At 65.2% G+C, this 10,335-nt stretch overlaps 1 protein-coding gene across 1 annotated transcript; it reads left to right on the top strand.

Annotated features, from left to right (window-relative positions):
* Positions 1 to 4,680: 4,680 nt before the first annotated feature.
* Positions 4,681 to 8,511, top strand: TMED4 (transmembrane p24 trafficking protein 4). The gene is made up of 5 exons (XM_075910668.1): positions 4,681 to 4,906; positions 5,822 to 5,922; positions 6,156 to 6,281; positions 6,649 to 6,795; positions 7,323 to 8,511. The coding sequence occupies exons 1-5, from the start codon at positions 4,735 to 4,737 to the stop codon at positions 7,470 to 7,472; spliced, it is 696 nt and encodes a 231-aa protein (XP_075766783.1). The 5' UTR covers positions 4,681 to 4,734; the 3' UTR covers positions 7,473 to 8,511.
* The last annotated feature ends 1,824 nt before the right edge of the window (positions 8,512 to 10,335 follow it).

The raw sequence follows: 10,335 nt of genomic DNA, 5'->3' as shown, positions 1-10,335 counted from the left end.
TGACTCCTGGCCTCTGTGCAGGACCATCAGAAATGGGGTGCCTGCACCACCTGGGCTGGGCGAACTCTCCCACCAGCTGGGAGCAGCCCCTCACCCCCCCTTCCTGCTGGACCCAGAATAGACAGTGCCTGGTACCTAAGCTCTACACTCTTAGGGGTATTACGGTACAGTGCCTGGTACCTAAGCTCTACACTCTTAGGGGTATTACGGTACAGTGCCTTGTACCTAAGCTCTACACTCTTAGGGGTATTACGGTACAGTGCCTGGTACCTAAGCTCTACACTCTTAGGGGTATTACGGTACAGTGCCTGGTACCTAAGCTCTACACTCTTAGGGGTATTACGGTACAGTGCCTGGTACCTAAGCTCTACACTCTTAGGGGTATTACGGTACAGTGCCTGGTACCTAAGCTCTACACTCTTAGGGGTATTACGGTACAGTGCCTGGGGAGGGGGGGCGGGGCACCTAGACTCTACCGTAATACACCTAATAGAGTACAGAGCCTGGCACCTGGGGAGCTGTGACTAGGCGCGAGCTAGCCCAGTCCTGACAATAAGGGTCATAACAGCAAAGGGCGGACACAGTGTGATTCGCGGGGGGTGGGGGGGGCAGGGATTTCAGCCAGCCTGCTGGTCAGTGGCACAGCTCTCGCTGACAGCCACGAGCATGGGATGGAGCCCTGCAGGCCACGTCTGACGGCTCCTTGGGGCTGTGAATCAGCGGCTGGCCGGGGCACAGGGGAAGGAAATGGGACTAGTGGCCTGGCTCAGGCGAGCCGGGGAGCGGGGGGGAATCAAAAGCCAGGGAGGCGGAAGGCGTGAGCCAGCCCAGAACGGCGCCTTGACTCATGGATCAGTCACGCCGTGCCGGGTTCCCAGGAGAGCAGCTGACTGGAGCTCCGAGGACTGTCCCAGCTACGCAGGGGCTGCTGCTCCCGCCCGAAGGGGAAGAGCCGCCGGGCCCCACAGGAACTGAGATTGCCGCAGCCGCCGCATCCGTCGGTCACGTCCTCCGAGACGCGGCTTGAGTGACGGGCACCACCGTCACTGGGCCCCAGACCGCCCAGGCCTCGGGACAGGCCGGATTTCCAGGCAGAGGCCTGAGGCAAACGCAGCATCACCACCGAGCTCCCGCCTGTACACGTACAGCAGGCGCCGACCCACTGCCCCCGAGTTCCCGAGCGACAGGCGATCGCACGGCTGCTCCCAGCTCCGCTCCGCTGGCGCGGGTCCTTCCGCACAAGGCCACCAGGGTACCTCTGGAACAGAGGAGAGGTGCCCGTAGGGCTGGGAGCGCTGGGAAACGGGCCTGCCCAGGGCTCCGGCCTGGCGGCACTGGCGCCCTCCCTGCAGCTCTTGGGGCCCACGTGGCTCAGCCTGAGCATTGTCCGATGGGCCCGTGGCTCGGGCAGGGCCGCCCCCCCGGGCACTACGGGCACCTCTCCTCTGTTCCAGGGGTACCCTGGTGGCCGCCCTCCCCATGGGAGCAGGGCGGATCCCTGGGGCAAGGAGCTGACCGGGCCCTGTCATGGCTGAGGCCATGGGAACAGGCGGGGCCAGGGAGCAGAGAGGGGCCCCTGGCTGGAGGAGCAAGCGGGGGCTGGGAATTCCCATCGACGACTCCAATAGCCCACGGGGGAGGCGCAGCGGGGACCCCGAGCGGGAGCTGTTCTGGCCTCTATTCCCTGTGCCCCTGCATTGTGGAGACGGCGTTGGGGGGGTCCCGGGCTGGGGGGGAGTCCCCGGGGCCTGCACCCCCGTCCGCAGCCAGACGGGGCTCTCGGGCGGCAGGTAGGAGAGAAGGTTTACTGGTTCCCAGGGACACCGCGTAGCACGGACTTGTTGGCACAGGAACCAGGAGCCGTCAGCACAGCCCAGCCTGGGGGGGCCCAGAGCCCTGCCCGGCCCCCTCGCCGGCCAGACTCCCCTCTCCCTGAGCCAGCCCAAAACTAACTCACCCCCCTCCCCCAGCAACTGGCCCCACCCCCGCAGGCTGCCCCGCCCCCTCCTTTCTCCTGCTTCCGGGGCGCACAGTGTTACCTGCTGTCACCTGGGCATGAGAGGCTGAACATACTGCCACAGTGAGTCGTCCCCGGCCTCCCGCTTCAGACGGTGCTGCAGTGCCCAGGGAAACTGAGGCAGGCAGGCAGGCAGGCAGGCACGCACACACAGACCAGCACAGGCAGTGGAATCACACACAACACAACAAAACGGCGTGAATACAAAGCAGCGTGAACACTGGGACTTTTAAGCTGGCTCCTCCCAGCACCGGCTCCTGCTCCCCTTCCTGTGTTGCCCCCAATATAGAGGCAGCAATGGGGGGGCGGAAATGTGAATAGTCGACTCTACTCCCCGAAGCCTAGGCTTATGGGACAGTCCACTATTCGACTACTCGTTACATGCCTACACGGGCCTGGCTCTTTGCTGCCATTGGCGCCCCCTACTGCTCTGGGCCCTCTCTGGCCGGCCTGGCTAGCTCTGCCCATCAGAGGGCGGGGGGGGGGGGAATCACTTTCGCTTTCACTAACTGATCCAAGCTCATTCCCTGGCCGAGGCAGCAGCCTCCCTGGGCAAGTGGGTCCCTTGTGTCCTGGCAGCTGAAGGAGGCATCAGCCCCACAGTTGCCAACAAAGCGGGGTGCAGGGGAATGGGGAGAGCAGCAGGGTTCCGGCAATGGGCAACAGCCTCCTCAGGGGACCCCCCTGCAGAGTCCCAGTGAGGGGGGGATAGGGTGCGAGCCACGGGCAACAGCCTGGCAAGGGGGCACCTTGGGTGAGCGGCTGGGCGCATCCTGGTTTTCCTTTGGCCGCCCTCGTCCTGCAAGCCACGCCGAGCTGCGGGCGGAGGAGACCCCAGGCAGGGGCCGTGCCCACAGAGGAAGCCTGCAGGGCAGACGGGGGCTGAGTCAGCATCTGCCATAACACCAGGAAGGAGACAATGAATCAGCCGCCTGGCTACAGAGTCTACCGCTGGCTCAGCACGGGCGAGGCCAGTCTAGGCTGTGGGTCTGCTGGGGCAAGCCAGGGTCTCTCCCCTCTTCCCAGCCTGGCCCTTCTGGGCGCCTTGTGATCACAGGGCCCTGGCACTTCTCGTCTTTGTTCCGGGACCCCCCATGCTCGGGGCCGCGGGAGCCCACTAGTCACCTGCCGTCCCTGGCAGGCTCCGTCCTGCCAGTGCGCTGGCCCCTCGCCCTGTCTGCCCCCAATGCCAGGCTGCCGTAAGCGACCTCCTGCCGTGCTCTTGGCTCCGTGCTGCCAGCGGGCGCGCTGGGGTGAGCCCCGGCCCTTGCGCAAATCCCCGGCAGCCAAGTGGGCAACGTGAGGCCTGTCACAAGCCAAACTCGACATCTCGTCCGGCAAACGTGCAGCCGGGGCAGGGCCTGGCAAGGGCAGGGGGATGAGTGGGGAATAAGGAACGGAGCCAGGCCGGGCTTGCCAAGCTGCCTTCCCCGGGGCACTCGCCTGCTCCAGCTGCTTCGGGGCTTGACTTGGGGGGCATCAGACAGTTCCTTGCTCCCGGGGTGAGTCCTCACCAGGCTGGCTGTCCCCAGTGCAGCCTGTGCACAGGCCAAGCCATTTCTGCGGCCAGGTCGGAGAGTGAGTGTCTCCCTGAGTGTCACGGAGTCAAATTCCGCCTCCGCCCACGGCAAGTGTTACCCGGCCCGGCCGCAGACACGGCACCTGCAGCATTTCTCCTGTCTTAGCCCCTAACGCCTGCTCAGGCCGAACGCTAGCGGCACCTCGCAGGCCATCCCGAGGTGATTGTACATCTCAGTGGTGTCCGGACAGGGACTAGTAGCCACCCCACTGGTTCAGTGACCTGCATCCTCCGGCTCCTGAGGGACCCCAGTGGACTGTGAGCCATGCATTGACCCCATCCCTTTCTAGCGCCCCCAGTCTCCAGCCATGAGATTTCCCCGCTTGTGCAGATCCAGGCCTGCACCTCTGATGAACTAGCCCTTTCCCTGCTCCTTCCAGGTAGGGGCCTGTTATCCCACCCCTGCTCCAGATGCTGGCGCTCCTCCAAAGTCTGCACCAGGCCATGCGGATTTAATTGGCCAAGCTCCCACCTCCCTGCTCAAAAGTCCCTCACCAGGAAGATCAAAATCGGAGTTTCTCAACCAAATGGCTTTGCCTGAGTCAGCAAAAGTTTGGGAAGAGCTTCCCAAGCAGAGACCCAACCCCTTCCCATTTGGCTCAAAGCATCCAGGAGCACTGCACCCTGAGCCCGCCGGGCTGCAGGAAATCAGCAAGGCACCTCTGGAATAGAAACTCCTTAACTCTGACCCCCCACCCACTGGCCACGAGAGGCTGCAATGCATCAGGGGCAGAGTCCTGCGAGCCAGCCCACGAGCCAATAGCTCCGGGACCTGGTCTCGAACCCGCGGCTGCACGTGGGGAGCCCGGCCGCTAACATACGGCCACGGGCGAGGCGGCTACGCGCATGCTCATTACACGCCAGTATCCATAGGTGCTACGCATGCGCGAACAGCTTGAGCCGGAGGGGAGGGGCGGAAGGGCTGGCGATCGCTGCGCATCCTCGCGCGCACCCGTACCTGTGGCGTGTGGGTGCGTGACTGGTGCTTGAACGCTGCGCATGCTCAGAGCCCTTTCCGCAGGCACAGCGCGTGCGCAGTTCTCGCCCAAGGCCCGGCTCCCAGAGACTGCGCATGCGCGACGTGCTCAGTCCCCGGGGAGCCGTGGCAGCGCACGCGCGGTAGGGCGCGGGGCTGTCCATGGCCGGCGGCGGCGGCGGGGAGCGTGTGTCTGAGATGCTGCGGACGGTGGCGGCCGTGGTGCTGCTGGCCCAGCTGGCGGCCCGAGGGGCGCATGCGCTCTACTTCCACATCGGGGAGACCGAGAAGCGCTGCTTCATCGAGGAGATCCCGGACGAGACCATGGTGATCGGTGAGGGGGCATGGGCGAGACCAAGCGGGGCGCCGGGCGGGGGAGAGCGATGGGCGAGACCAAGGGGCGGGGGGGGAGAGCGATGGGCGAGACCAAGGGGGGCGGCGGGCGGGGGAGATGGGGCAAGGCCTGACACGAGGGGGAGCGTGGTGCTGGTTTGAGGGGGCAGGGGGCTGGGGTGATGGTCTGCAGTGTGAGTGACAGGTCGGGGGGGGAGGAGCAGCCGGGGGGGGTGACAGGTCGGTGGGGGCGGAGCAGCCGGGGGGGGTGACAGGTCGGTGGGGGCGGAGCAGACGGGGGGGTGACAGGTCGGTGGGGGAGGAGCAGACGGGGGGGGTGACAGGTCGGTGGGGGAGGAGCAGACGGGGGGGGTGACAGGTCGGTGGGGGAGGAGCAGACGGGGGGGGTGACAGGTCGGTGGGGGCGGAGCAGACGGGGGGGGTGACAGGTCGGTGGGGGCAGAGCAGCCGGGGGGGTGACAGGTCGATGGGGGCGGAGCAGCCGGGGGGGGTGACAGGTCGGTGGGGGCGGAGCAGACGGGGGGGGTGACAGGTCGGTGGGGGCGGAGCAGACGGGGGGGTGACAGGTCGGTGGGGGCGGAGCAGACGGGGGGGTGACAGGTCGGTGGGGGCGGAGCAGACGGGGGGTGACAGGTCGGTGGGGGAGGAGCAGACGGGGGGGGGTGACAGGTCGGTGGGGGCGGAGCAGACGGGGGAGTGACAGGTCGGTGGGGGCGGAGCAGACGGGGGGGTGACAGGTCGGTGGGGGCGGAGCAGACGGGGGGGTGACAGGTCGGTGGGGGCGGAGCAGACGGGGGGGTGACAGGTCAATGAGCGAGGCTGGCCGGGGGGCAGCGGGAGCATGGCTGGCGGCAGGTGCCAGAGCAGCCCCCCAACCAGGGTCTCTGCCGCGCAGGGAATTACCGCACCCAGCTGTGGGACAAGCAGTCGGAGTCGTTCCTGCCCTCCACCCCGGGGCTGGGCATGCACGTGGAAGTGAAGGACCCGGACGGGAAGGTAATGCTGCTGGCGGGCGCTGGGCTGGGGCTGGCAGCCTCCTGTCCGGGACTGGCCTTCCTGCGTGGGGACAGAGCCCACTTGTCCTGGTGCCTCCCGTAGGTGCCGTGGGGCCGCTGCTGCCCTTTGGGGCCAGCTGGCAGGGCTGCGGCCTTCGCTGGCCCAGTGCTTCCCTTGCCTGGGAGCTCTGCCCATCCTGGGGGCTCTCGTGGCTCAGTCGCTGTCCGTTCCAGGTGGTGCTGTCTCGGCAGTATGGCTCAGAGGGCCGCTTCACCTTCACCTCACACACCCCGGGCGAGCACCAGATCTGCCTTCACTCCAACTCCACGCGCATGGCGCTCTTCGCAGGCGGCAAGCTGGTAAGCCCCCACTCTGCCTCTGAGCCCTGGGGGAGGGAGCAGCGGGGGGGTCGTCCGTCTCTTGCGGGAGAGCAGCTGGAACCCTGCCGGGTGGCCAAGAGGAAAGAGCTGTGGCCTCTCGTGCCTGACTGGGATCCCTGGGCTCCAGTCCTGCCATCTCTCCCAGCGTGAGCGCGGGCAGCTGCCTGCCCTCTCCGTGCCTCAGTTTCCCAAGCTGTAGCAGAGGGGTAGTGCCCACTGCTTGTCCAAGGGGGAAGTGGGTCCTTCCTCGGGCTGGAGGGAGAGGGCCGGAGGTGTGTGGCCGATACCCACGTGTGCCGTGTTGCGGGGAGCCCCGTGCCTCTGACCCCACCTGTTCCCTGGGCAGCGCGTGCACCTGGACATCCAGGTCGGGGAGCACACCAACAACTACCCCGAGATTGCAGCCAAGGACAAGCTGACAGAGCTGCAGCTCCGAGCCCGGCAGCTGCTGGACCAGGTGGAGCAGATCCAGAAGGAGCAGAACTACCAAAGGGTGCGTGGGGGTTGGCTTGGAGGGTCGCTGGGCTCGCCGTCCCCAGAAAGGCCAGGGCCGTGACGCCGGCCCGCTGAGCGGTGGTTAGTGTTCCGGGGCCTTGCAAAGGGCCAGCCCGGTGGCGGGGCAGAGAGGGCTCAGGGGGACGTGCAGGCTGAAAACACACGTGTTCCACCAAAGGGGGAGTGGGAGATGCCTTTGGGCTGTGGGTGGGTAGGGGGGCACAGGGCACCTGGGCATCGGCTGGCCGTGCCAGTCCCTCTGCTCTGCTGGTTCTCGTCTGTCGCGCCTGGGACTACTGGGCCTGAGCGGGTCGGGGCCTGCTTAGCTGGGCGCAGTTGGTGGGGAATGTAAGGGGGGTGGGCTGCCCTGGTTTGGATGGCGTTAGTGAGGGGGTGCGTGCCTCAGTTTACCTGCTTGAGCATGTGAGGAGGGCACCGTGACCCCTTTGGGGCAGATGGAAAGGGGGCTGTCGGGGGCGGGTTTCCCACCCGCTCTGACCCCGCTCCTCATGTGCTCCCCCACAGTACCGAGAGGAGCGGTTCCGCATGACCAGCGAGAGCACCAACCAGCGGGTGCTGTGGTGGTCCATCGCCCAGACCCTCATCCTCATCCTCACCGGCATCTGGCAGATGAGACACCTCAAGAGCTTCTTCGAGGCCAAGAAACTGGTGTAACCCCGAGCTCCCAGTCACTGCAGCCCCTGCCCCGCCCCTCCCCCACGCTGGCTTGCCCTGGCTGTCCTCCCCTGGGCATAGCAGGCACTGGAGCTGGCAAGCTCTGGTACCATTGGCTGGCGCAGCTCCGCCATTCGCCGGCCCAGCCACCAGGCAGCCCCTGGCTGTCCTGCTGACTCAGGCACGTGCGTCTGGTGCTTCGCCAGCTGGGGCTAGCAGCTCCTGGGGGGCGTGGCACTGATCTGCCCGGCTCCTGTGGCATCAGGCCTGGGTAGAGGCTGCTCTGTGCTCCCCCAGTTGCTAGGGCCCTGCTGCTGGTTGGGGGCGGTTCTTCCTGCCTGTGGTTGATAGCTGAGGCAGCCCCCCGGGGCATCGGGGGGAGGGGGCTGGTGTGTTTGCTTGGCAGCTGCGCACCCCGCGTGTGCGTATCAGGCCCTTGGTGGGAGGAGAGGGGAGGGGCAGCCACTGTTTTATACCAGAATCTATTTTGATAACTGCAGCCCAGGAGAGTGGCCTGGGCTCTCCTTTCCCCCCGGCCCCGCCCCACAGGGGAGACCAGAGCCCCTCTTCTCTCCTCCCAGTTCTGCCACGGCCCCTCCCAAGAGACCACATGCTCTGGCTGTGGCCAGGAGTGCTCAGGAAGGAAGAGCTGGATTTAGCCCTCTGGGGCTGGCCCCCTGCCTGTCTTGCCCCTGGCCCAGGGTCTGCTCAGCTCTGCCTGAGCTCCCAGGCTCCGCACACCCCGTCAGCTGGGGGCGCTGGGTCTGTTTGGGCGGTGAAGGCCTGGCCTTTCCTCCTGGCTTTGTTGCCTGGTGGGGGAAAGTGGCGGACGCCTGTGGACCCCTCCCCATTGGTATTTATGGTGGTGATGGCAGAAGGGCTGGGGGCTGCCCTGGCCGAGTTCAGATGCAGTAAGTCCGAAATGCAGTCGGAGTTCTCCTTCCCCAGCGCTGCCCACGGGGCTGTGGTGCCGCAGGGAGAATCCACCACCCATGTTCTTTGTTACGACTTTGGAGTGAAATAAAACCTCTTCTGGGAACCTGGCGTGGGCTGGGCTCTGGCTCGCCGGCTGGGGAAACGCAGGAGCCCAGGGCGGGTGTGGGTCTCGCAGGGGGAAGGCTGAGCTGGGAGCTTCCGCCATGCCTAGGAGGGGGAGGGGTCACTGGCACCTGGGCTCTGGTCTTGCCCCCTGCTCCACCCTGGGCTGGCCACCACCCCGAGGTCCTGCCACTCCTGCCCCGAGAAGCAGGCGGGGGCCTGAGGGAAGAGGCGGGCAAGGCCTGGACCTTGGGGGAAGAGGAGCAGCGTGGGCAGGACAAGGAGGGGCATGAGGGCGGAGTGTGGGCGGGGCTCTTGCCCTGATCCCCTTTTGGCAGTGGCACTCCACTGCCGTGAGCTGGCCCCTGCCTGTGAGTCCTCCCCACCGCCCATGGGGCCCTAGGAAAACAAGCCCAGCAGGCCTGTGCACAGCACCTCGCACCACCACGCCGGACCCAGGCTCCTTCGCCCTTGGCTCCAGTTCTCACGATGGAGAAGTTACTGGAACATGCAATTCAGGTGACTGGCTGGGGAGCCCACGGTCACACGAGCAACGACATCGTAACCTGCTGCCCAGAGCGGCCACGTGCCCGCCCGCTTCACGGCCCGTCTCGGGGACGCTGTGCGCCCAACGCCCTCTGCTGGCACAGGAATCATAGAATACTAGGACTGGAGGGACCTCGAGAGGTCATCGAGTCCATTCCCCTGCCCTCATGGCAGGGCCAAATACTGGCTAGACCATCCCTGAGAGACATTTATCTAACCTGCTCTGAAATATCTCCAGAGATGGGGATTCCACAACCTCCCTGGGCAATTTATTCCAGTGTTTCACCATCCTGACAGTCAGGAACTTTTTCCTAATGTCCAACCTAAACCTCCCTTGCTGCAGTTTAAGCCCATTGCTGCTTGTTCTATTCTCAGAGGCCAAGATGAACAAGTTTTCTCCCTCCAACTTATGACACCTTTTTAGATACCTGAAAACCGCATTGCCCAGTGACCTTCCTGCGCTGGGCAGGGTGCCCCCTGGAGTTCGGTGTCTACTTGGGGACCCCCAGAGACTTGTGTGTGCCTTTCCTGATGTTACACGTTTGTAGCTGGGCGTCCGTTGCATTAACTTCCAGGGCTTCAGTTACATCCCGATCCAGCCAGGGGAATTCATCTGGTCTGACAAACCTGCTTTTCACCTCGCCTGGTGCTTTGCTCCAGCCTCTGAGAACATCGGCCCGTGGTCTATGCCGTGGTGTCTGGCTGTGCTTGTCACGGGGGTGCTAAGGAGCAGCCTCACCCTGGCAGCACTGGAAATCCCAATGGTCTTGGGTCACCATGTGAGCTGTTCTACGTGCCTCAGCTGGCCCACAAAGCATGGGGGAGGGGGGACGGGTGATGCCGGTGGTCACCTACGATCCTGACCGCGGAACGTAGATCCCCTTGTGGCCACAGTGACCCCAACTCGTGGGTCACGCGCAGTAAGAACAGGGTTGGGGCCATGTCTGGGGCCCCAGGGAGTTCTTGGGCCTGGGCTGTTTCATATTTGTATCCCTGACCTGGCAGGCTCATGGCCTGCGGGGGTCCCAGAGGCTGGGGAGCAGTTGGTGAGGAAGAGGGCAGGCCCTGATACGGAAGGTTTTCCCTCTGCCTCTCCGGCATGGGTGGGAGCGCCGCTAGGACCCTGGTGTTGGGCTGGTGCCCACAGTTCAAGCTGGGTGTTGGGAAGTAGGAGAGGGGGCAGAGGAGCCAGGAGAATGAAGGAGCAGAATTGGTACTTGGTAGCAACAGCCCCAGGAGCTCAGGCTGCTTGGCCACCCAGAGAGACAGCTGAGGGGTC

This window comes from Pelodiscus sinensis, chromosome 28 (assembly GCF_049634645.1).
Source record: "Pelodiscus sinensis isolate JC-2024 chromosome 28, ASM4963464v1, whole genome shotgun sequence".
Taxonomy (NCBI): domain Eukaryota; kingdom Metazoa; phylum Chordata; order Testudines; family Trionychidae; genus Pelodiscus; species Pelodiscus sinensis.
The sequence above is the reverse complement of the archived record's forward strand: the minus strand, read 5'-3'. Positions and strand labels throughout refer to the sequence as shown.

Coding starts and splice junctions, on each gene's coding strand:
- TMED4 (XM_075910668.1), top strand. CDS start 4,735: ATGGCCGGCGGCGGCGGCGGGGAGCGTGTGTCTGAGATGCTGCGGACG. Junction 4,907..5,821: donor GGACGAGACCATGGTGATCG/GTGAGGGGGCAT, acceptor TCTGCCGCGCAG/GGAATTACCGCACCCAGCTG. Junction 5,923..6,155: donor TGAAGGACCCGGACGGGAAG/GTAATGCTGCTG, acceptor TGTCCGTTCCAG/GTGGTGCTGTCTCGGCAGTA.